Source organism: Paramisgurnus dabryanus, chromosome 8, assembly GCF_030506205.2.
Source record: "Paramisgurnus dabryanus chromosome 8, PD_genome_1.1, whole genome shotgun sequence".
NCBI classification, from domain to species: Eukaryota; Metazoa; Chordata; class Actinopteri; order Cypriniformes; family Cobitidae; genus Paramisgurnus; species Paramisgurnus dabryanus.
The window spans coordinates 5,248,960-5,275,545 of record NC_133344.1 but is presented as its reverse complement, the minus strand read 5'-3'; the positions used below and the strand labels follow the sequence as shown (position 1 = coordinate 5,275,545).

At 33.8% G+C, this 26,586-nt stretch overlaps 2 protein-coding genes across 7 annotated transcripts; one reads left to right on the top strand and one right to left on the bottom strand.

Annotated features, from left to right (window-relative positions):
• Window positions 1-174: 174 nt before the first annotated feature.
• LOC135771740 (butyrophilin subfamily 1 member A1-like) lies at window positions 175-10,385 on the bottom strand. Of its 2 annotated transcripts, none has more exons than XM_065282124.1 (9): window positions 10,250-10,385; window positions 9,634-9,736; window positions 9,457-9,516; window positions 8,334-8,684; window positions 5,741-5,845; window positions 5,090-5,155; window positions 3,439-3,483; window positions 3,277-3,303; window positions 175-3,095 (listed from the first exon to the last, which is right to left on the bottom strand). In XM_065282124.1, the coding sequence occupies exons 3-9, from the start codon at window positions 9,512-9,514 to the stop codon at window positions 2,554-2,556; spliced, it is 1,194 nt and encodes a 397-aa protein (XP_065138196.1). In that variant the 5' UTR covers window positions 9,515-9,516; window positions 9,634-9,736; window positions 10,250-10,385; the 3' UTR covers window positions 175-2,553. The 2 variants fall into 2 exon arrangements, with proteins under 2 accessions (XP_065138196.1, XP_065138198.1); XM_065282126.2 differs by lacking the exon at window positions 10,250-10,385 and adding an exon at window positions 10,019-10,242.
• Window positions 10,386-11,353: 968 nt separating this feature from the next.
• LOC135771724 (uncharacterized) lies at window positions 11,354-24,463 on the top strand. 5 transcript variants are annotated; one of them, XM_065282104.2, is made up of 11 exons: window positions 11,403-11,425; window positions 12,659-12,763; window positions 12,887-12,947; window positions 16,526-16,699; window positions 17,155-17,328; window positions 17,776-17,952; window positions 18,870-19,043; window positions 19,476-19,649; window positions 22,629-22,805; window positions 23,074-23,247; window positions 23,586-24,462. In XM_065282104.2, the coding sequence occupies exons 3-11, from the start codon at window positions 12,904-12,906 to the stop codon at window positions 23,677-23,679; spliced, it is 1,362 nt and encodes a 453-aa protein (XP_065138176.1). In that variant the 5' UTR covers window positions 11,403-11,425; window positions 12,659-12,763; window positions 12,887-12,903; the 3' UTR covers window positions 23,680-24,462. The 5 variants fall into 5 exon arrangements, with proteins under 5 accessions (XP_065138178.1, XP_065138176.1, XP_073671520.1 ...); XM_073815419.1 differs by having other exon boundaries at window positions 12,659-12,783; XM_065282106.2 differs by lacking the exon at window positions 12,659-12,763 and having other exon boundaries at window positions 11,354-11,425; window positions 23,586-24,463.
• The last annotated feature ends 2,123 nt before the right edge of the window (window positions 24,464-26,586 follow it).

The window sequence follows — 26,586 nt, the reverse complement described above, 5'->3', positions numbered from 1 at the left end:
GGTGCTTGCATTAATGCAAATCATTGCTATTATAATCCTGCATAGGCTGACAGGCTCAGGTCTGTGTAAGTTCACCTATAGCAACCGATCCCATAGACTGCCATTGTAAAAGATACAGATGGATATTTTTGTGTCATAGAGACAAGGGGGTGGGCCCATTTTACTAAATCAACCAATCAGCTTCTCGGGATCATAAAGCTATCAACCCATGTCCTAGTAACCAGTTTCATAGACTTCACTTCCTGTTCACACCCTATAGCAACACCAGCCCAAAGTATTCATACTACCAAGCAGCCTTTGGAGTTTCATCATTGGCAGCTTCCAAGTCACTCCCTAGCAACCAAAGACAGTACCCTAGCAACCATGGGGGTTGGCTCTTTTAAACAGGACTTTCAGCATGCCACACATATTAGCAGTGAATAGCTACATACTAATAATGATGAGCTATTAATGGATGCAAAGTTGGGTTGCTCTGCAGTTTTTAAAGGTATACAATTTTACTTCTCAAAATAAATACATGAAACATTGTAACATTTTTTGTCTTGAGTTTTATCACAGCATAAGCACCACTCACATTTCTTCAAATAATGTACAAATGTAGTTTTGCATATTTTTTAATAAATGCTCAAACAGCAACAATACACACTAACTAAAGCTGTGAAAACCCATAATAGCAGCGCTTTAAAGCATTTTCTAGATTCATCAATGCTCTGCCATCTGTAAGTTACTTGTTAGTTTTGGTTTTCATACTTGTAATAGCAACATGTTTGTTCACAGCCTGAAAAATCCCTTCAGTGAGCCACGTACAGTACATCTAAGCCAAGCACTGCCCAAGAGTCTGACAGACATGTTAAGCAACCAATAACAGTTTCATTTGTATAGTTTCATGTTAGGGGTTTTTCCAGGTAGACGAACACGACAAACACGTCTTCAGAAAATCAACCAATCAGATGATGACTTCAAAACTCTTGACTTTCCAGTTTTGTGTGTCTTTACATCAGATGTTAAGCAACTAACTGCAAAGCGTTTTGAGTTCATTCAGTTTAGTGTTTAAAGTTGTGCCAAATTATATATAAAAATTTATTAAACTATTAGCTTAAGTTACATCTGCTTTCTTTATTAAGGGTGTTGAATGAGGAATAATGGGTTGAGTTACCAGTATAATGGTCCCAAAATATATATAGGCCGTTTCAGCAGTAACAACATAAACAAGCGGCTGTCGCGGTCCGCACGTAACTTCCGGTAAACTCCGCTAAGAATAAATAACAACAAAGTTCTTTAAACGTAGTTTATTAATATAACAAGCAAAAAACAACAACACATAGATTACATAGGAAACCAAAACATTTGTTATTTTCGACGAGGCATTTGTTCCAGAGATCAGTTTAGCAACTAGTCAGACCATTAAAAAACGGAACCGGAAGTAAGGTTCGGATCCAGACGTGTATCACGTGCGTCCGATGAAACCGTATATATATATATATATATATATATATATATATATATATATATATATATATATATATATATATATATATTTAAATTCACTTAACTTAGTGCTTACGTGGAGTGAACTTGTTAAAACACTTTAAGTTGGTGTTCATATAGTGTAATAAATTAAATTATAATAGAAAGTAAAGTAAAAATAAGAAAATAAGAAATAATTCACGACTCCGTGTCAGTCATTGAATAAACTTGATTCTGTCTCCACAGAAGTTCACATGAAACTGCATTTGTGTCAATCATCTTCATTACTGTGGAGAAATAAGAAGTCCATGTTTACTTCTTACATGTTAATCCTTACAACATTTTAAACTTTAATAAACCTTAAAGTTTACGTGTATGGATTTTGTAGGTAATAGTAAGTCACATGAAGTATAAAAATATAAAGTATGCTGAGGATTTAATGAAGTATTAAACATGAGACTGAAGAAAAATAAAGCTATTAATGATATAAAGGTTAGATTATTTCTAAAGTAAAAGTCAACTTAAGTGTTACTGAAAATAAAAGATGGCTCACATCGAGTGTTACACATTTACAACACTAAAACGAACACAGACATTTACATCAGTAGGACACGATGCTTGCAACACCGACATGATGGGTTCAATTCTCAAGGAGGTGCACATACTGATAAAATATACAGTATAGTTTGAATACACAATCATCACAATATACAAGAGAAGTAAAAACATGTCTCGTGTGAAGTGTCACAAGATTCAGCACTTCATCTCTTCATCCATCAGGAAAGGATTGTCTCTGTTATTTAAAGCTGAAATGTCTTGACAACTTCAGTTTATATTCAACAAAATGATTCACAAAGTGTCATCTGGACTTTCCTCATGTCCTCAGTTCATCTAGTCGACATCTCTGCATCCTCAGCTGTAGATTAAACCTCAACAATAAATCTTTTGTTGCTTTGTCCACAAAACTGACATGAATATGTTTTTCATGTTACCGAGCTTCACATCTACTGTATGCCCAAAACACACACAGTCAAGTTGTAAAAAGTCCCAGTTTGGGATCCTCACCCTGCAGGATTTTTATTTTTATCACGAGAGATCCCAAATGGTGAGCGGTGCAGGGTCTTCAGACAACTGTTGACCCAAATAAAACATAGGATACAGTTTCTCATCAAATGTCTGCTCAGTAAAGGAGTTGATATGACGCTTAGAGTCCACATCATAAAACGAGACCCGACCCGCCTCAAAATCCACAAACACCCCGACCGTCTGAGGCTCTTCACTTAGAGGAGGAGGATTCAATGGATTTGTACATTTCTCAAATGCTTTGTCTCTTATACGCACAGCCCAGTATCCATACTGAGGACTGAAATTGATGGAGCCTTTTCTGTAAGCAGACTCTTTGGCCACACCTACATGCCATGCAGGTAAACCCTTCCCCTTTACCTCAAAGTAAAAAAACCCGAAGGTAAATCCTTCGTTTCCAAGAACACAATGACGTGTATCAAACGTGTAATTTCGCTTTGCGTCTCCCTCCTCCACTGTTGTTTGTTCTTTAAATCTCACTTGTTTCTCATTAGGAGACACAGCGAGACGTGGATGAGCCGAATCAGGATCCAGAGTCACATTCACTGTTAAAATATTTCATAATGATGAAAAAAATCATTTAGTATCCAAAGTCACTTTATAAGCAAAGCATTGATTTATTTGATATATAACAAAACAAGATAAACACAGCATGATAACAAACAAATTTCTGTGTGATTTCAATCACTTCTATCAGTAATGAAGTTATAAAAACCTTTGACTTACCTGCGTATTTTCTTAACAATGCGATCTCTAAAAGCACACAGACAGTATTGGGTTATACAGAGATCAAGAATAAAATAAAAGATTGACAGTAAAATCTAATAATCTATTTAACTTGATTGATCATGCAAATGAAATCATGTTTAATAATGAAAAGAAATTCACCTCTTTCTACAGTCATGTTTTCTTTCTGTAAGAGTTTCTCACGTTCTAGAGAAAGTTCAAAGTAAAAACAACATGAAAACATTTAAATGAGATAGTGATTTAATATTTGCTAATATGATTTTATGTTTGTGTTAATATCACTTGGATGTATTTATAGGTTTATCAATATGGGATCAATATGTGATCTGATCTTCACACAACAATAAACACAAACAAATGGAGTAACACACAATCAGTGATGGAGTTTCATCTCTTATGTCTTTGTAAACATTGACAGTCACAGTACAGGTGAATAAACTATCTGAAATTCACATTATGATGTAATATTCATGATATATCTGCTGTGAATCTCTCTTCAGATCATGGTTAAGCGTGTTAAAGATAAAACGACCCTGTTGTTGATTTATTGCTGTGCTTTAGATCATTGGGTCTCATTCACTAAACATGCGTATGCACAAATTTGATAGTGAGATGTGCGTACGGACGTTTAACAAATCCTGATTCAACAAAAACTTTTATACTAATTTTTTTTAAATATATGCAAAAATGTAAGAACAACAAAAAAATTTTCTAAATGTTTGCAAAAATTTAAGAAAAACTTAGACCACACATACACAATAATCATGAATAAATATAACAAATATATAAAATATATAACACAGATATATATTATAGGGTTCGTTTTCCTTGTTCATGATTATTGCGTATGTATGGTCTAATACTAAATTTTAGTATTAACGTTTTTGTTTATTCGTTAGTTAAAACGTCCAAATGCACATTTCACAAACAAATTAGTGTGTACGCATGCTTAATGAATCCTAACAACATGTTAGAAATACTAAACTTTCTTTAGTTCAGTAATTCTTCAACTGAGATTGAGCTTCACATTACAAATTGATTCTTTTGAATAACAAATCATTTTTGTTTGTTTTTGTGTTTGTTGTATTTAAGCCGTTCAAATCAACAGCTTCAATCTGGTTTCATTAAATAAACTGAAGGTTTGCTGTAATTCATCTGCGATTTCTGCTTCATACTGTAAATGTGTTACATTAATACACTGTAAAAAAATTCTGTAGAAATTGCAGCTGGGTTGCCGGTAATTTACCGTAGATTTAAATTTATGTTATTTACTGACAACATTTTGTTCAAAGTTAAATGAACATTTAACATTTACAAGTCTTTGTCTTTACAGTGTAAAACAAAAAAATCAGCATCAAGCAAAACATTCTGGGAAACAAAATCTGAAGCAAAAAACAGAAAAAGGTTGATGATGATTTCTGGTTCCCAGAATGCTTTGCATGAGGCTGTTATTGTATAGTTTTATTCTGTAAAGATAAAGACTTGTTAATATTTAAAATTGATTTAACTTTGAACAAACTCTTGCCAGTAAATAACATAAATTTAAATCTACAGTAATTTACCGGCAACCCAGTTGCAATAACATTGTCATTTCTACAGAATTTTTTTACAGTGTAGATTTAAGTATAGACATAAAACATGAAAACACAGAGATGCTGAAACAAAACATTTATATATCAAAATGACTATAAAATCAAATATAACACATTTCACTTACATTTGATTTTACAGCATCAATATTTATTTCATTGTATTAATGATCTAACTTAATAAAGTCAACAGATGAAATTACCGTTATTTATTTTCCTGTTTTCATACTGTATTTTCTGCTCTGCACTTTCTTTCTTACGCTGTAGCTCTGAAGATAAAAACATTGAAATGAGAGAATTACGACAGGAATAACAACTGCATACATACACTGTAAAAAAATCTGTAGAAATTACAGTATTACTGGGTATTACTGGCAACTAGCTGCCAGTAACTTCCTGTAGATTTTACATTTATGTTATTTACTGGCAACAGTTTGTTTCAAGTTAAATGAACATAAAACATTTTCAATCTTTATCTTCTACAGTAAGTTACTGGCAACCAGCTGCATAATTACAGCAATTTTTTACAGTGTTACCATTATTATTACATTACATTGATTTTTTTTAATTCGATCTGATTAAAGATTTTCCTATGATATTGTGATGATGGTGTGTCTAGTCTTATCACGCAAATCATAATACTGCTGTGATTTCAATTTGATTTATATTTCTTTAATTATAAGAAAAAAATGGCTTCTTTAATAATTGAAGCAAACACTGACACTCCACAGCTGATGTGATGAATAAAGCTGACAAAACAATGTCAATCTTTATAAGTAACTATAGGCATCACTATATAATGTATAGTATTCACATTTACATTGCATTTAGGATAAAACAAACATGAACGTTACCTTTCTTTTTACGGATAAAGAAAGCAATCAGTATTCCACCGATCAGACAGAGCAAAACAAAAACTGAGACGAGGATCACTGTTGTCTTCCAAGAGTGACTTTGATCTGTAAAACCAAACAGAGCTCAATGTTTACAGTCAAAAATCACTTTACTGTTTAAATAGAAATATAATAATATGAAAAAGTTGATAAAGTTGGGGCTATCAAACATTCTTGATGTCAAAGACCAGGAGATATAATCATCATAACTATTATTATCCTCATTATCATCATCACCATCATCAACACCTTCATCATCATCGCTATCATCATCATCCTCATCATACATCATCACCATCATCCTCAACATCACCCTCATCATCCTCATTATCATCATCCTCATCATTATCATCATCACCATCATAATCATCCTCATCATAAACAACATCATCATCCTCGCTATCATCATCACCATCATCCTCATCATTCACCATCATCCTCATCATTCACCATCATCCTCATCATCCTTAACACCATCCTCATTATTATCATCATCACCACCATCATCATCAACATCATCATCATCATCATTAACATCATCCTCATCATCATTATCATCATCAACATCACCATAAACAACATCATCATTATCATCATTATCACTATCATCATCCTCACCATCATCATTATCATCATTATCAACATCATAAACAACATCATCATTATCATCATTATCACTATCATCATCCTCACCATCATCCTCATCATCATTATCATCATCAACATCATCATAAACAACATCATCATTATCATCATTATCACTATCATCATCCTCACCATCATCATTATCATCATTATCAACATCATAAACAACATCATCATTATCATCATTATCACTATCATCATCCTCACCATCATCCTCATCATCATTATCATCATCAACATCATCATAAACAACATCATCATTATCATCATTATCACTATCATCATCCTCACCATCATCATTCTCATAATTATCAACATCATCAAACAACATCATCATTATCATCATTATCACTATCATCATCCTCACCATCATCCTCATCATCATTATCATCATCAACATCATCATAAACAACATCATCATTATCATCATTATCACTATCATCATCCTCACCATCATCATTATCATCATTATCAACATCATAAACAACATCATCATTATCATCATTATCACTATCATCATCCTCACCATCATCCTCATCATCATTATCATCATCAACATCATCATAAACAACATCATCATTATCATCATTATCACTATCATCATCCTCACCATCATCATTATCATCATTATCAACATCATAAACAACATCATCATTATCATCATTATCACTATCATCATCCTCACCATCATCCTCATCATCATTATCATCATCAACATCATCATAAACAACATCATCATTATCATCATTATCACTATCATCATCCTCACCATCATCATTCTCATAATTATCAACATCATCAAACAACATCATCATTATCATCATTATCACTATCATCATCCTCACCATCATCATTATCATCATTATCAACATCATAAACAACATCATCATTATCATCATTATCACTATCATCATCCTCACCATCATCCTCATCATCATTATCATCATTATCATCATCAACATCATCATAAACAACATCATCATTATTGCTATCATCATCCTCACCATCATCATTATCATCATTATCAACATCATCAAACAACATCATCATTATCATCATCACCACCATCATCCTCATTATCATCATCACCATTACCATCATTTACATCAACCTCATCATCACTATCATCATCACCACCATCATCCTCACAACCATCATCCTCATCATCCTCACCATCATCCTCATCATCAACAACATCATCAACATCATCGTCATCAACATCATCACCACCATCATCATCCTTATTCTCATCATTCATCACCATAATCATCACCATTAACATCATCATTCTCATCATCATCCTCATCATCCTCACCATCATCCTCATCATCAACAACATCATCAACATCATCGTCATCAACATCATCACCACCATCATCATCCTTATTCTCATCATTCACCACCATAATCATCACCATTACCATCATCATTCTCATCATCATCATCATCACCACCATCATCATCATGATCACCATCATCCTTATCCTCATCATCACCATATTTATCACCAACACCATCACCATAATCATTCTCATCATCATCACCATCATGATTATCCTCATCATCACCATCATCCTCATCACCAACATCATCATCACCATTATCATGATCATCACCATCCCTATCCTCAACAGATCCTTGTCTTTTAACTCAGCCATACATTTTATACATCTATAAACATTTAAACTGTGTGTAAACATAATCTTTCCCAGAAAAAATCTTTGGATTTTAAACTGTTAAAAAAGCAAAAAGCTGGTATTTTTTTATCTGAAACTCTTTCCTCAATGTGATTTATTATATCGACTTAACAACAGACAAACCCTATAAACAAGATGATTGAAGAGCATCACAAGGAACAAATCAATCCTAACTAAACTCATTCAATGTTAGTTTTCAGTGGTTTACTCACCTTCAACTTTGAGATCAAGAGTGATGTCATCATACCAGGATTCCGACTGAATGAAACATTTATAAACTCCTTCATCCGACATGTCAACTTTTGAGAGTTTGAGTGATGTGTTTCCTTTCTGTAGTTCATCTTTAAACAGTTGAGTTCTTCCTCTATAGGAGCGAAGCTGATCTGTGTTTTTATCTTCATGATCTTTATAGAGATGAACCACTGATCCTTTGAGATCAAGTCTAAACCACTCGACTCTCATGTCCACAGCACTGATGTTGTGTTTCAGAGAACAGGGCAGAATCACATCTTCACCAGATACACCCATCACAGGACCTACAGGTCCAACTACACCATACTCATCTGTTCATAGAGAAAAGAAAACATTAAGCTTTAGTGTCTTTACTCATTACAGAGTTTTAGTTTCCTCTGAATGATCTTCATCTATTACAATTACCAGCAAACAAAAAGAAATAAAATCAGATTTTGTGTTGCCTTTCTGTGATACTTATGTAATATTTTCTACAAAGCTTTGTGCAGAAAATAAGTGATTAATGCATGTCTAAACTTTAGGACTGATCAAGTTTACTGTAAAAAAAATCCGTAGAAATTGCAGCTGGGTTGCCGGTAACTTACCTTAGATTTAAATGTATGTTTTTTACTGGCAACATTTTGTTCAAAGTAAGATGAACATTAAACATTTCCAAGTATTTGTCTTTACAGAGTAAAACTAAAAAAAACAGCATCAAGCAAAACTTTCTGGGAAATAAAATCTGATGCAAAAAACAGAAGAAGGTCGATGATGATTTCTGGTTCCCAGAATGCCTTGCATGAGGCTGTTATTGTATAGTTTTATTCTGTAAAGATAAAGACTTGTTAATATTTAAAATGTATTTAACTTTGAACAAACTCTTGCCAGTAAATAACAAAAATGTAAATCTACGGTAAATTACCGGCAACCCAGCTGCAATAACATTGTAATTTCTACGGAATTTTTTACAGTGTAGAAACATTTTATAACTGCACAATTCATTACTTTCATTATAACACTCATTCACATGGTATTTATTCCTGACTACAAGTTTCGACAAGTGTCTTTCTTTCTCGCTCTCTCGCTCTCTCTCTCCATGATTACCTGCTTTTAAATGCGTAATTCCAGTAACACTCAGTAAAATCACATAAATGAACTTCATCTCTGAAGGACAAAAAGGAAATAAATAACAATTATTACAAATTGGCAACTCACACAGATACAATGACATATATATAGGTAATGTACTAAACCATTTCATACAAATTGAACAAAAGTCACCTATCAATGTCTGATCTCAGTTCTGTACTGACAAGTCCTCCGGTGTTTCTGCTCCAGCACAACATACATTGGTATTCGGGTTACGGTTAGAGATTATAAGAACCTGTAAATTCAAAGATAAATTACAGTATATCACACCTGCTCAATACCAGCTTTTTTAATACCTTTACCTGTACATTTATAAAACAAAAAGTAAATAAATGATCAGTATAAATGCAAATACATTGGTAAAGCAGTAAACTCGGCAAGATGGCAAAATGTCAATGATTAAAGGTGTCCCGTCTATGCCATATTAACAATAAAGATCACTGTTAGGATGCATCATACAGTATGTAAAAAGAGCCATAAACATGTTAAGAAATATTTGTTTTTTTTTAGTACTTACCTTTAACTGAACACTAAATGTGAATCAGTCATGTTGGGATCCTTAGAACTGGTTTAGTTTTTTTTGTGTCAGAGTACGCTTGAACAGATGTCACACCCTTTACATTATAAAGCTACTGTATTACGCTATAACCAAACGGTCTCCATGTGTCAAAGTTTAGTTTGCTATATCTAGCCTATAAGGTTATAACTTTGTTGTAATTTAAATGTAATAAACATTTTTGCTACTTACATTTTCAAAACTTTAAACTCACTGCGTCGGTAACTCCATCTGTCCTTTATTCAAACCTGTTATTTTACATTCCTTAAACTTTAAGGGGCGGTTTCCAAGACAGAGATTAGATTAGTTTTAGACTCAAAACAACTTATCTTAAAATACATCAGTGTATTTTGCCTTAAAATGCACACAAGTATTGTTTTTAGTAAGGCATTTTTGTTAAACCTAACATTTCCTACACTGTAAAAAAAATCCGTAGAAATTGCAGCTGGGTTGCCGGTAATTTACCGTAGAATTAAATTTATGTTATTTACTGGCAACATTTTGTTCAAAGTTAAATGAACATTTAACATTTACAAGTCTTTGTCTTTAAAGAGTAAAACTAAAAAAACAGCATCAAGCAAAACATTCTGGGAAACAAAATCTGAAGCAAAACCCAGAAAAAGGTTGATGATGATTTCTGGTTCCCAGAATTCTTTGCATCAGGCTGTTATTGTTTAGTTTTATTCTGTAAAGATAAAGACTTGTTAATATTTAAAATTTATTTAACTTTGAACAAACTCTTGCCAGTAAATAACATACATTTAAATCTACGGTAAATTACCGGCAACCCAGCTGCAATTACATTGTAATTTCTACGGATTTTTTTTACAGTGTAATTAAACTAAGGCGCTTAAGCTAATCTGTGTCTGGGAAACCACCCCCAAATGTTTAATAAGTTCTGGCATGTGATGATAACTTGCTGTGATTTAATGAGCAGAAACACCACAGAATGATCTTTTTAAATCTTTTAATACATGACATACATTTGAATGATTTGATATCTCAAAAGCTTTTTATTTTGATTTATCCACATGGGAAAGAGTCAAAGAAATCAGAAGAATAAATCTGATCTAATATATAATGTAGTTTAAATAATGCTGGGTTGTTTTTAACCCATGTCTGGATAAATATTGAACAAACAGTTTGGTTAAAAATAAACCAATGCTACAATGCAAAACATTTTCATCAACCAAAATAATCTTTTATCTAATGTGTTTTGATAAACCAGTTTGAGTTATTGTCCTGAGTTCACTGGAAATTTTCATGAAAAACACTCCTGCATTCTTTATGTATAAATGAAGAGTAAAGGGAATTTTAGTGGCAGTGCATAACAAGACTGAAGATCTAGAAACAACATCATTTTTTAAGGTTAGTAAATTATATCTGGAATACCAACTTAAAAGTAAAAAGATTTATTATATTGCAACAAACAACCTTATGCAACATCAAAACATTTATTTTTATTCAGAGCTGTATTCATTTAAAAAAAAAAAAAATTATATATATATATATATATATATATATATATATATATATATATATATATATATTTCTGTTGTAAAAAATATATTTTAAACATATGCTAAATACATTTGAAAGTAAAGCTTAATTAAATATATTTTTGAATTTTAAAATATTTTTAGTTTTAAGTTTCATATTTTAACACATTCATATTTTATCATTTTCAATTTTCATTTTCAATATATTTCAAAATATATTTCAGGGGCAACAAATAATTTTTTAATTTCACAACCTATACAGCAAAAAAATATATATTTTTTATAAAAGTTTGTATAAGGGTTGTTTATATTCTCGTAATGAGTGACAGATGTTTAGAATTATTTTTTTTGTAAGATTTTTTGTATAATTTACCTTGTTAAATACTTATGAATTCCTGTGAGATCAGGACTTTGAATGACACAAATTTTATAAATGAGACTCAGCTGGACAGGCCCTGTATTTGCACACAATTTTATATTAAAAATGTGATCAGGTTACGTGCAAACTTACTCAATTTCTTAAGCTGATTTTAAATACGAAGAATATTATTTTTAAATGAGTAAAAATTACAGTTTTTAAAAAACTGTTGCTTTCTCAAATATATTTATTTAAATGTACCAAAAATACTGTATGAAGCATGTCTTAGAAAATTAATTTAATGCTTTTTTTACATTTATAAATAATATATGTACATTTTACACATCTTAGACCATGATGTATTTCCTGTATTTGGCCAAAGTGTTTAAGTGTATGTGACGATCTCAAATGTGCATTTCTTACATGATACAGTGGGAAACATTTAACAATTCTGTATGAAGTTTATTTAACTAAGTTTGGGAGGAGCATGGTCATGTGATCCAACCAATCAGCAAGAAGAGGTGCCTATAAATAGCAATACCTCACCTCTGTTCGAAAACAGATTTTTTTGCAGCATCCCTCCTCCACCCCATCACCTCACTCTCATATCTAAAAATGAAGTGTGCTATAAAGCTAATATTGCCCTGCGTTTATATAAATAATTAATACACAAATGAGACAAGGCCAAAGTATAAAGTCAGTTAACAAACATCTATAATTTCTTGTTATACATCAGTCCATCAGAAGAGATCAGACTCACCTGAGATCAGCTGTGTGTCCATGAGGAGTGAAGCCATCTATGGATAAATAAATGTAATTTAAAGGCGGAGACAAATCAACTGATCAGAGGTAGAAAAGATAAATAAAATGTACGCAAAAACTGTAACTTAGTCCATTAATATCAGAATGTCTGATTGTATCTGATTGTCTTCTGTTTAATGTCATTAATTTTGTCTGCGTCTAACTCAACAGATCAGATCAGAGTGACTATGAGTGATCAGACTATAAATGTTGAACAGGCTCATAGTTTCAGGTAAAATCAAAGTGTTTCTCATTTTCAGTATAAAAATATATTAACATTTATGCATTTTATTCTAAAATAGTATATTTAAGCTATTAATTGTATCACAGTGTGTGTGTGTGTGTGTTTCCAGGACATTTTTGTTATTGTAAGCAGATATCAATCATATCATTTAATTTAAAATATGAACCTAAACTGTCACTGTTGGGGCCCACCTGTATTAGAAAGCTGTAGGAATGTCATTTTTATACTTAATTTTTTTGCAGTAGTAATGATGCAGTGACAGTGAATTACTCAATTGCGAATAAACTATGCAGTTTACTAAGAATGACACCTAGTGGCATTTGTTGGTAAAACCACTAAAAATATCACCAAACCTATTTTTTTGTGATATAAACTTGAAATTTGGGACAAAACCTGTTAAAACTTGTCCATAAATTTGTAGTTCTTTATTAAAAATTTTGAACTCCAGCCACATGGACAAAAACTATCTTCTTTAAAAAAGAGAAAAAGAGTTTCAGTTTCTAGAACAAAAAATTACAGACTTACATTAATCTGGAAATCAGATTTACAGGTCTCCACTTCAACATTACTTCATTAGATAAACTTATTAAATCAGTTTACATAAAAACATTGTGATATGACTTTTCTGAAGTTAACTCTCATCTAGTAGATCATGATCAGATAGTAGTTACCACCTCAGGTGTAGTGCCATTGTTTTGTCTCAAGGTGCACACAAGTATTGTTTTTTGTAAGTTATGTTTGTAAAAACTACATAAATAATATAACTAAGACTTAAGGCCCTATTTTAACAATCTAAGCGCATTGTCTAAAGCGCACGGTCTCAATGGGCATGTCCGATTGCTAATGTAACAACTGGAAAAATGGTTTGTGCACGGAGCGCACGGTCGAAAAGGGTTGATCATATTCTCCTAATGGGTAATGGGTGTGTTTTGGGCGTAACGTGTAATAAACCAATGAGAGTCTTATCTCTCATCCCCTTTAAAAGCCAGTTGCACTGGCGCTATGTCTAATCCCTATTTAGATGACAGACTTTGTAAACTGAAAAACTAAACAGAGGAAGAAGATCCCCAGTTTAAGAATAATGTAAGAAAATTTGTTGTTTTCATTTTTATTGAAATTTTTATTTTTTGGATTAAAACCTTTAAAAGACATTTTCTTTCATTCATAGAAGTACAAATAACAGGCTTTTAATTGCTGTAAATGTATTGATATCCTACATAATCATTGTAATCTCATAAAATAATTTGCAAATATGCAAGAACAGATTTGTACTCTAAAAATACAAAAAAGAGATTTACAAACGTGCGGAGAGCCGAAGCGTTTCAGCACCAGAACAGCGCCATGGGATTTTTACAAAGCATTACTTAAAATGTTTCTCATTTAGTTGCCTCAAAATAGCCACGCGGCAACAATGCGCCTGAACACACCTCGATTTCAGACCAGAACGCCCAAGGGCGCAAAAGTGGGCGAAAATGCATTTGCTATTTAAACAATGTCACGCTAAACGTGAAAATTATAGTTGCGCAGGGTTGAAACTAGCAAAAAACACTTGCGTCGCGCATTGCTCTGCATTGCGCCGAGTGTATGATAGAGCCCTTAGACAAAGAAATAAAATCATTCATCCAATAATAATAATAATAATAATAATAATAATAATAATAATAATTAAAATTAATAAAATAATATTTTATTGCATTTGGAGATCGATTCACATAAAATTAAATGACAACAGTACAATGGTGGGTTATGCCATGCAGCGTCCATTATGCCTGCAAAAACGTTAAATAAATTAAAGACATTTTTTGTTAGTTTTTCCTCTGTGTCAGAAAATTTACGAACCCTCTCTGTGAGGAAAAACAGCTTCTGTTAGTTGTCAGAAATGGTGCCTCCTGCAGCCATTTCACAGCAGCAATGTCCTTGATTATTACGCCAGAATAAGAGTATATAGTTCCTCGTAATATCAGCCTAGAAAATAACAACTTTTAATTTTATAATAATAATAATAATAATAATAATTCCTTACATTTATATAGCGCTTTTCTCAGTACTCAAAGCGCTTTACATATGAATGGGGGAATCTCCTCAACCACCACCAATGTGCAGCATCCACCTGGATGATGCGACGGCAGCCATATTGCGCCAGAACGCCCACCACACACCAGCTTATTAGAGGAGAGGAGACAGAGTGATATAGCCAATTAGTATGAGGGATGATTAGTAGGCCAACGGGCAAGTTTGGCCAGGATGCTGGGACACACCCCTACTCTTTTTCGAAGGACATCCTGGGATTTTTAATGACCACAGAGAGTCAGGACCTCGGTTTAACGTCTCATATGTAGAGCCAAGGCTATGGAGAGCTTTGTAAGTCAGAATTAGTACCTTCAAGTTTATACGGAGGGAGACGGGAAGCCAATGAAGATGATGTAGGATTGGAGTGATATGTTCATACTTTCTAGTATGTGAAATCAGACGAGCAGCAGAGTTTTGAACGTATTGTAATCTCTTGATATTTTTCGCAGAAAGGCCATAAAGTAGTGTTACAATAATCTAGTTGGGATGTGACAAAGGCATGTATTATTGTTACAGAACTGCTGACTAAGTGAGGGTTGAATGTGAGATATATTACGTAGGTGAAAAAAGCTGTCTTTACCACTTTACTAATGTGGTCATTAAATGAAAGAGTAGAATCAATCAGAACACCAAGATTTGCGAACAGTCGTAGAAGGTATTATTAAGTCACCATCCAAATCTATATGCTGACTGGAGAACCTAAAGACAATTGATTTAGAGCCAATCAGTATAATTTCACTTTTTTCAGAGTTAAATTTAAGGAAATTTCCTGCAAGCCAATGCTTGAGATCCTTGATGCAGGTTGTTAATGCAGGTGGTGGAAACACTGATGTGGGAGGTATGCTGAAATAAATTTGAATGTCATCAGCATAGCAGTGAAAGTTAAACCCATGTTGTTTGATAATTTGTCCAATTGGTAACATGTAAATGGTGAAGAGAAGAGGGCCCAAAACAGAGCCTTGAGGTACACCGGAACAGATAGATCTGGTGGAGGACTTGTGCTTCTGGTATACAACAAATTGTTGCCTCCCTGATAGGTAAGAGGAAAATCAGTCAAAGGCTGTGCCAGTAATCCCAATTGCTGTAAGCCGTGACAGGAGTACCTTGTGATTTACAGTGTCAAAAGCTGAGCTGAGGTCTAATAGAAGGAGAGTGCTGAGACAACCAGTGTCGGAAGCTATGAGGAGATCATTAAGAACCTTAACCAGGGCCGTTTCAGTACTGTGCAGTGGCTGAAAGCCAGACTGAAAGGGCTCATAAAGGTTATGTGCCGTCAGATGGCCTGCAACTGAGAAGCAACAACTTTTTCCAGAATTTTAGATAGAAAAGAAACGTAGTTTGTTTCTTGGGGGCTTAAATAGTTGTTTCTTGGCCGCTTAACCTCTGATAAAATTTTTTTACACTGAGATGTTTATATGAGTAAAGAGTCAATTGGTTTGCTTAATTACAGTTAATTTCATGTTTTATGACCGTGTTTATCATTTACATTATTACAGGTTGTGTGATTGTGATATCACAGACAAAGGTTGTGTTGATCTGACTGCAGCTCTGAGATCAAACCCATCACACCTGACATATCTGAATATGTATAATAATAGTCTAAGAGATTCAGAAGTGAAGCTGATCTCTGATGTACTGGAGAATCCTGACTGTAAACTGAAGATACTGGAGTAAGATTGTGATCTGATGCTCAGACAGAAACCACATATAGATTATAGTGAGACTACATAGAGATCATAACATCTTTTTATAGTAGATTTATAGTATTTTAATCTCAGTAATGGATTTGATAACTGAAGTTTCTTTTATTCATCACAGCACTTTAACTTTTACTGAAGGTCACATATTTTGATAAATACAACGTTGAAATTATGTTTGGGAGATTCAAGCAAAATAATTCAGAAAGAGAAATAAAAGAGAAAATGTTATAATGTGTGATTATAGGAATCAACATTTAATTTAATTTAAAATCTCACTGATGTGTTTCAGTAAACACAAACACACATAGATGAAACTAAAATGAAAATGTCCATAAAAACTAAATGAAGACAAGAAAAGAAACTAATTCAACTAACTGTAGATTTGAGCTGTGTGTGAACAAACTGTGTGTTTGTGTTCTCTACAGGTTGTGTAGGTGTAATATCACAGATGAAGGTTGTGTTGCTCTGACTTTAGCTCTGCAATCAATCCCATCACATCTGAAACATCTGAATCTGTCTGATAATAATCTAAGAGATTTAGGATTGAAGCTGATCTCTGATGTACTGAAGAATCCTGACTGTAAACTGAAGATACTGGAGTAAGATTGTGATCTGATGCTCAGACAGAAATCACATATAGATTATAGTGAGACTATATAGAGATCATATCATCTGTAATGGATTTATAGTATTTTAATCTCAGTAATGGATTTGATAACTGAAGTTTATTTCATTCATCACAGCACTTTAAATTTGACTGAAGGTCACATCTTTTGATAAATACAACATTTAAATTGTGTTTGGGGATAAAAGTAAAATAATTCAGAAAGAGAAATGAGAACATGTTATAATGTGTGACTAAAGGAATCAACAGTTCATTTAATTAAAAATCTCAATGATTTGTTTCAGTAAAACACAAGCACACATAAATGAAACTAAAATGAAAATGTAAATAATCACTAAATAGTGACAGGAAGAGAAACAAATTCAACTCATTGTAGATTTGATCTGTGTGTGAAGAATCTGTGTGTCTGTGTTCTCTACAGGTTGTGTAGGTGTAATATCACAGATGAAGGTTGTGTTGCTCTGACTTCAGCTCTGGAATCAAACCCATCACACGTGACACATCTGCATCTGTCCAATAATTATAAACTAAGAGATTTAGGAGTGAAGCTGATCTCTGATGTACTAAAGAATCCTGACTGTAAACTAAAGATACTGAAGTAAGATTATGATCTGATGTTCAGACAGAAATCACATATAGATTATAGTGAGACCAGTGGCAAGGCTACATAAAGGCCAGGGTTGCACTAACCCAATCAGATTGACAGCTGCCCCACCTAGTCAGTAGAAACACAAAATAAAAGCAAAAGAAATCACACATAAATTATAATAATAGGTTCTTGACTGTGGAGGATGACACCACAGTGCAGCCATCTATGGGCAACTTGTAATCTGACCTATTTTGTTTGGAGCAACTTGGTTCAATATTAAGTATTTCTGTCTTATTGGAGTTAAGCATAACAAAGTTATTTGCCATCCTGTCACTAATACCACTAATTCAGTCTGTTAGCTTAGAAAACTGGTGGGTTTCATTAGGATGTGATGAGATGTAGAGCTGGGTATCATCTGCATAGCAGTGAAAACTTATGTTATGTTTCCAGATAATATCTCCTAGAGATAACATATATAACAAGAACAGGATAGGGCCTAGAACTGTTCCCTGTGGCACGCCATATTTATCCAAAGAGTAATATAACTATTCCTCATTTACATAAACAAAGTGATTGATAACAGTTGGTTAGATACGATTTCAAACAGGCTAATACCTGGCCACTGATGCGAACATAGTTTTCTAGTCAATTGAGTAAGATTGTGTGATCTATTGTGTCAAAGGCTGCACTAAGGTCTGGTAATATAAAAATTCAGATTTCACCATGATCAGATGTTAAAAGGAGGTAGTTTGTAACTCTAAGCAGCGCTGTCTCTGTGCTGTGGTGGGGCCTGAATTAGAATTCGAACTTTTCATACGTACTATTATTAACTAAGAATGTGCATAGCTAGCTGACCACTCCTTTTTTAAATATTTTAGAATGAAAAGGGAGATTTGAGATTGAGATTGAGTCTTTGTTCTCCACAGGTTGTGTAGGTGTAATATCACAGATGAAGGTTGTGTTGCTCTTACGTCAGCTCTAGAATCAAACTCATCACACCTGGGAGATTTGGATTTGTCTTTTAATAAACTAAGAGATTCAGGAGTGAAGCTGATCTCTGATGTACTGAAGAATCCTGACTGTAAACTGAAGATACTGGAGTAAGATTGTGATCTGATGCTCAGACAGAAATCACATATTTATAGAGATCATAACATCTGTAATGGATTATAGTATTTTTATCTCAGTAATGGATTTGATAACTGAAGATTATTTCATCCATCACAGCACTTTAACTTTTACTAAAGGTCACATCTTTGATAAATACAACATTTAAATTGTTTGGGTGATAAATGCAAAATCATCCAGAAAGAGAAATATAAGTGAAAATGGTATAATATGTGATTAAAGGAATCAACAGTTAATTTAATTTAAAATTTCACTAATGTGTTTCAGTAAAACACAAACACACATAAATGAAACTAAAATGAAAATGTCCATAAACACTAAATGATGACAGGAAGAGAAACAAATTCAACTCACTGTAGATTTGATCTGTGTGTGAAGAAACTGTGTGTCTCTATTCTCTACAGGTTGTGTAGGTGTAATATCACAGATGAAGGTTGTGTTGCTCTGACTTCAGCTCTGCAATCAAACCCATCACACCTGACGCATCTGAATCTGTCTGATAATAATCTAAGAGATTCAGGAGTGAAGCTGATCTCTGATGTACTGAAGAATCCTCAATGTAAACTGAAGATACTGGAGTAAGATTGTGATCTGATCTTCAATTAGAAATCACATATAGATTATAGTAAGACCAGTGGCGAGGCTACATAAAGGCCAGGGTGGCACTGGCCCACTCAGATTGACGGCTGGCAGAGTTCTCCAAAATAAAAGCAAAAGAAATCAGGCATAAATTATAATAATATACAGAAATAAATAACTATTTCTATAGAAAGTTTATAATTTGTATGTGTTTCTAAACTTTACAAATGTTAACATTCAAGCCATTTTAAACAATTTGAGCGCATGATGTTAAAGTGAGCTGTTTTCTTTGCGAGCAGACGAACACAAATACTTGAATGGACACACACTCAGGCGTGCGCATGAAGATGCGCATTTCAAAAAGCACGCAAACACAAAAATCTCTCTGTGCTTGACAGGACACATACGTACAAAATTATTTTTAAATACCACAGGTTAGGCAAGCATTCTCATAAAAACAGTCCGTTATGTCTTAAAGTGAGCACAAACATTATATAGATCAGTGCTTAGCCCATCTTAAAGTGGCAAAATACCTTAAGAAGTCTGCTTATGTTTGTGCCATTATGTTAATCAAACAACAGAAGGCAGAAGGCAAATTACTTCTGTAGGTTTAAAAAGACTAATATTTAATACTTAATACTATACGTATCACTTCTTTATATGGGCACTTCCCCCAGAAAACCTTGCCCACCTGTCAATCAGCGGGAGACCAGTGGCGGAACTAGAATTTTTTTAATGGGGTGGCCAGGGGGTGTCCAAAGCTACTTTAGGGGGTCCATAGTCCATAAAAGAAAATGACGTGTAACCATGTATCAAGAAAGCATAAATGAATCTTTTGATCGCATTAGATGTAAACATAATAAGGGTGAATTTTAAATCTTTCTACTGTATTTCTTACATCTGATTTACTGTCTGTTAAAGGGATTCACCCAAAAATTAAAATTCTTTCATCATTTACTCACCCTTATGTTGTTCTAAACCTGTATTTTTTTTTAATAAACACAAAAGAAGATATTTTGATAAATGATGGTAAGCCCACAATTAATGGTATTTCCATTGAATTCCATCATGTTGTTTTTAATCCTACTATGGAAGTCAATGGTTACAGCTATGTGCATACCATCATTTATCAAAATATCTTCTTTTGTGTTAATCAGAAATTCCTACAGGTTTAGAACAACATAAGGATGTAAAAATTATTTTCATTTTGTGAATATCCCTTTAATGAAGCAAAAGATCAGGAAATCTAAACTCCATGATAAACCTTAAACTTACTTCAAATAGCAGAGCTCAACACAATGTTTATTTACGAAGATACAGAAGATGCAAAAGTTTTCTTTTTTCTTTTGATATTTAATTAACTTTAATGACAGAGAGACTTCAACAGGTTAGGCTAAGACCGAATGCAATAAAATGTTTATTCGTTTAAGACGTACAGTAACCAAATGTTTAGTATGAAAATCACCAAGACAGCTATTTTGACGTATGAGCATTTGTCCGTTTAAACCAAAAAGACGTGAAGTTGCGATCATTAAGGCGTTTAAGCTCTTGCTGTGCACGCGCACTATCGGATATGCGCAACGCGCTTTCAAGTTCAATGTGGCAATCCAGTCGAATTTACAATAATACAGTAGCCTATAAAGATCACGTCAAGAAAGAAAACATGGTGCTGGGTTTTGATGTAAAAAGAATTGGTAATCTTAGACTTTATTCAGTCCACAAGAAAATTACCACACATCCAGCATATAGGGTGAAATCATGTAGTATTAGCAATGTACGACTTAAATTACATCATTTTAAGAGATTCCAAGCATTATGTAGACATGACATTTACCTTCTGATGTTATGAAAAGTATTCGTTAAGTTACAGTATTTTTTCTGACGCGTTTTTGAAAAGACATCACTGGTGGAGAGATAACAGAACGCGCGGTATGTATATTTTCTTAATTATGTGAAAAGCACAATATTCAGTTTTTATAGACACACAAAAAATGACACTTTAACGTTTTAAATGATGTATAAATCATACCTGTATGTCCAAAATCAGCAGAGTAATCCAAGTCTCTTTGCGCAGTGATTGAAAATTAAAGAGTTTTCGCCGCGACCGCAGGGAGGGTTAATATTCATAATGTTTTTAACAATGTGCTGCGCTGCCGCAGGTCGAAAATAAACATAGCGATTAAGTGAAAGTAGCGCATTAAATTTGGGGTGGCACACGGGGTGGCCAGTGACATGTCAAGGGTGTCCAGTGCCACCCTGGACACCCCTCTGGCTCCGCCACTGCGGGAGACGCTAGCACTTGCAAACATCATATCATGCAACACAGCTTTGTTTAATTTCAAAACTCAACAATGACACGAAAAAAGTGTGTTTTTGGATGTAAGGAGAAGAAATCCAGCCTTATGAAAACAATGGATATAGTTTATTATCCGGGGTAGCAGCAGAGTTTTGCATGTGTGTTTGATGCGCTGGATTTTCCCAACCGGGTCATGAGTTGCATGCGGTAAGTAAGACTTCTGTCTTATGTTGGAAATAGGCGCGTGCATATTATATAAATGACACAAACATGTAGTGAATCATAAATTAAACAGTGTTGTATAGTTTTGCATCACTCATACTCGCTCCTCCCGTGGTATAACTGCTCCTTTTTCGTACTTTATTGGAAAAATTCTGTAAAGCTAATCTTTCTTTTATAAATCTGATTAAACTAAAGACTGTTCGGAGATATAAAGGATGTAATACTACTCTATAGGTACTCCAGATTTATATAAGAAATGCAGAAACAGCGTGTGTTACGTAAGCTTTAAGATATGTCAGAGCAAGTTGTTTTTGATCAAGACAACATTAACATTTAAGTTAGTCTGCTAAAGCCCTGTCTGGGAAACTGCCCCAAAATGATGAAAGGAAGAGAAAAAAAATTAAACTCACTGTAGATTTGATCTGTGTGTGAACAAACTGTGTGTCTCTGTTCTCTACAGGTTGTGTAATTGTGATATCACAAATAAAGGTTGTGCTGATCTGACTTCAGCTCTGAGATCAAACCCATCACACCTGACACATCTGCATCTGTCTAATAATTATAAACTAAGAGATTCAGGAGTGAAGCTGATCTCTGATGTACTGAAGAATCCTGACTGTAAACTGAAGATACTGAAGTAAGATTGTGATCTGATGCTCAGACAGAAATCACATATAGATTATAGTGAGACTACATAGAGATCATAACATCTTTAATGGATTTAATAACTGAAGTTCGACAGTTTATTTGCTTTAAATCTTATGTGTTTCAATAAATCACACAAATGAAACTAAAATGAAAATGTTCATAAACACTAAATGATGACAGGAAAGGAAACAAATTCAACTCACTGTAGATTTGATCTGTGTGTGAACAAGCAAACGGTGTGTCTCCATTCTCTATAGGTTGTGTTGGTGTAATATCACAGATGAAGGCTGTGATGCGCTGACTTCAGCTTTAAGATCAAACCCATCACACCTGACACATCTGAATCTGTCTAATAATTATAATCTAAGAGATTCAGGAGTGAAGCTCTCTGATGTACTAAAGAATCCTGACTGTAAACTGAAGTTACTGGAGTAAGATTGTCTCAGTGTTTCAGTACATTTGTGTCAGTACTGTATTTATTTAAGACCTTTTATTTAGCATCTAATAACAGGATAACATACAGTACAGTCATATGATTGTGAATTATAAAGCACACTTGTGATTCTGGATGCTGATTGGTCAATATTAATGATTTGTACACCAAACTGCTTATTACACAACTGCTTACTAAGAAATAAAGAGACATGAAATGATTCAATTATTTGTTTAAATGAGAAAAATATGAGAGATGAATGAAACAATCAATGAATTTTTCCAGTGAATCTGATCTGTGTGTCTAAACTGAAGTGTGTGTTGTTTTTCTCCACAGCTTAAGAGATTGTGGTATCACAGCTAACGGTTGTGCTGTTCTGAAATCAGCTCTGAGATCAAACCCATCAAACCAGGCACAACTTAAAATTTGAGGGAATAATGTAAAATAAACCTAAGACTTATTATCATTAAGACATTTGTATACAATATAAAAATAATAATTATTATTTCCATTATTTTCAAGTCAGTACAATCCATTTTCAAATCTTATATGACTATTTATTTTATAATTTCTATTGATTGTATATATTCTATAGTTAATTGTATCTATGTTTGTATTAAAAACGGTTTCATCGGATGCACTTTTGTTGTCGTTTTTACATGTCTGGGCTAAACTTAACTTCCAGTCTCTGTTTGTTTAATAGTCTGACTTGCCCTAAACAATTACCTAATCGAAAATAACAAATGTTTTGGTTTCCTAAAGTTAAGGGGAGACGGTGTAGCGATTCTAGAGGGGTTGGAACAGTGTTGTTCAAAACAATGCATCATCATTTTGATAATGATGATTTATTGATTAATAATTACAATTATTAATTTAAGATTTTTCTCCAACAGTTGTTTACCCCCATTCCAGTCAGGGAATTGTTGATTTAGCTCAAAGGCAAATACATACAATTAATCGTCATTAACTATATATATATTTTATATAGTTTCATCTGATTTAGTAGAATTAATAATAACAATTTATTGATTCATTTGTCCAGCGAATATACCCATCATTGTACATTAATTCTAAGAAACACTGAGCATGAGGCAGCACGATCAAAGCTTAAGTGACTTTTACGTATAAACTCAGAGTAATTCATGGATAAATAAATAAATAAATATAGAACCAAGGATATGTACTCTACGTTGTTTATTTGCTTGTTATCAGAAATAAAATACTATAAAAGGACTCTGTTGTTATTGATTATTTTTAGAACTTTACCTGAAGTTACGTTTGTTCCACGAAAGCCGTTTGTTTATGTTGTTATTGCTGAAACCGTTTAAACACTGGAATTTTACACCATGACAGCTCTGAATATTTCAGCAAGACAAGAGAAAAGATTTTACTCAAAATTGTTTAGATATAATTTTTAATATGACGACACACTTTATTCTTATTGGCCAGACTCTCTAACAACAACAATCATGTGCGTTTTACGTTTACACCTTTCGTTCCACTAATGCTTATAAATTCATGTCTCTACAACAGTAAAGCTCTTATAATACCTTAATATGTTATACAGTGCCATTTATATGATTTTTTTGATAGAGATCAGATTCAGAGCAACCCTCAAAACATACACGGACATACAGCTGCTCTAGGGCGATACTTCCGGATTTCATAAGTTGAGGAAGAGCGCCACCTGGTGGAAAATATAGCAGTATTGAAGTGGGGATGCATTTTCTTTTAAATGACGAGGAAAGAGTTAATAACTATGAGCCATCACTGTTGATAAGGACTTCCTACTGATCAAAGAACCATAGTACATGAAAGAGCTGTGCATAATATTGCTTTTGCAATTCAGAATTGTATGTCTGTCTGTCTGTCTGTCTCTCAGTCTATCTATCTGTATGTCTCTCTGTCTCTCTGTACCTCAGTAAGTCTGCCTCTGTCTGTCTGTCTGTCTGTCTGTCTGTCTGTCTGTCTGTCTGTCTGTCTGTCTGTCTGTCTATCTGTCTGTCTGTCTGTCTGTCTGTCTGTCTGTGTGTCTGTATGTCTGTATGTCTGCCTGTGTGTCTGTATGTCTGTCTGTCTGTCTCTCTTTCCATCTGTCTGTCTGTCTGTCTGTCTGTCTCTCTGTCCGTCTGTCTATCTATCTGTCTGTCTGTCTGTATGTATGTATGTCAGTCTGTTTGTCTGTCTGTCGGTCTCTCTGTCTGTCTATCTATCTGTATGTCTCTCTGTCTGTCTGTCTGTCTGTATGTATGTCAGTCTGTCTGTCTCTCTGTCTATCTATCTGTCTGTCTGTTTCTCTGTCTATCTATCTGTATGTCTGTCTGTACCTCAGGAAGTCTGTCTCTCTGTCCGTCTGTCTATCTATCTATCTGTCTGTCTGTCTGTATCTATGTCGGTCTCTCTGTCTATCTATCTATCTGTCTGTCTGTCTGTCTGTCTGTCTGTCTGTCTGTCTGTCAGTTTGTTTGACTGTCTGTATGCATGTATGTCAATCAATCTGTCTATCTCTATATCTGTGTTAGTCTTGTCTGTCTCTCTATCTATCTGCTGTTTGTCAGTCTGTCTATCTGTCCATGTATCTGTTTGTCTGTATAATTAATATTTAATGTGTTCACAAATCAGGAGAGAAAGGCCTCACGCTTTCTACATTTGGGCGTACTTCTGTTCTCAAATTGCAAATTTAAGTGTATAATTTGACAGTCCTTTTTGAATCAGATAATTAATATCTGTTGATTATTCACTGTGTTCAGAGTTTGTCATTTACAGGAGATATGTGGTGTAACAGCGCCTCCTGCTGCTGATGAAGATCACACACAGTTTATGAATGAGTCTCCTCTGTAGTCTGTCTTTATATCTCATGATGAAGGGTTTTACAGTTCTCATGAGCGAATCATCTTCTGACTGATGGTTATTACACAGTAATTACTGCAGTCATTATTGAACACTTGTGATGCAAAGGTCAGCAGGGTGATTATTTAGAAAAAAACACATTTAATCTGCGGAGGAGGAGGCAGGACTGTAATTCTGCTGTGTCGGAGTGCTGGAAAGATTAATGATCGTCTACTACACCCCTTCATTTTAATTAAAATAGAGGGATAAAGAAGGTGGAGTTTTTATCTGCCATAACATCACAGGTTAATTCACAGTATACTGCACTACACATTAATATTTACAGTATTTTCAGAATACAGTGTGGAGGACCATAGTGTTGAGTAAGATTAAAATAATGTGCAAAACTGTAAGGGAAGAGGCTTAAGGAGAAAATGGTTTTTAAAGTTTGTCTTAGCCGCTTTGGAGCATTTCTTGTCAGGGCTGGCAAGACAAGAACCCAAGCGCA

What these genes read in the sequence shown, in the direction of transcription:
- LOC135771740 (XM_065282124.1), bottom strand. Translation starts at nt 9,514, where the DNA reads ATGAAGTTCATTTATGTGATTTTACTGAGTGTTACTGGAATTACGCAT. An exon ending in CTTTATCCGTAAAAAGAAAG is followed by an intron (nt 5,156 to 5,740) that starts GTAACGTTCATG and finishes TTTTATCTTCAG; the next exon opens with AGCTACAGCGTAAGAAAGAA. An exon ending in AAACATGACTGTAGAAAGAG is followed by an intron (nt 3,304 to 3,438) that starts GTGAATTTCTTT and finishes GTGTGCTTTTAG; the next exon opens with AGATCGCATTGTTAAGAAAA.
- LOC135771724 (XM_065282106.2), top strand. Translation starts at nt 12,904, where the DNA reads ATGAGTGATCAGACTATAAATGTTGAACAGGCTCATAGTTTCAG. An exon ending in TGTAAACTGAAGATACTGGA is followed by an intron (nt 19,650 to 22,628) that starts GTAAGATTGTGA and finishes TGTTCTCTACAG; the next exon opens with GTTGTGTAATTGTGATATCA. An exon ending in TGTAAACTGAAGTTACTGGA is followed by an intron (nt 23,248 to 23,585) that starts GTAAGATTGTCT and finishes TTTTCTCCACAG; the next exon opens with CTTAAGAGATTGTGGTATCA.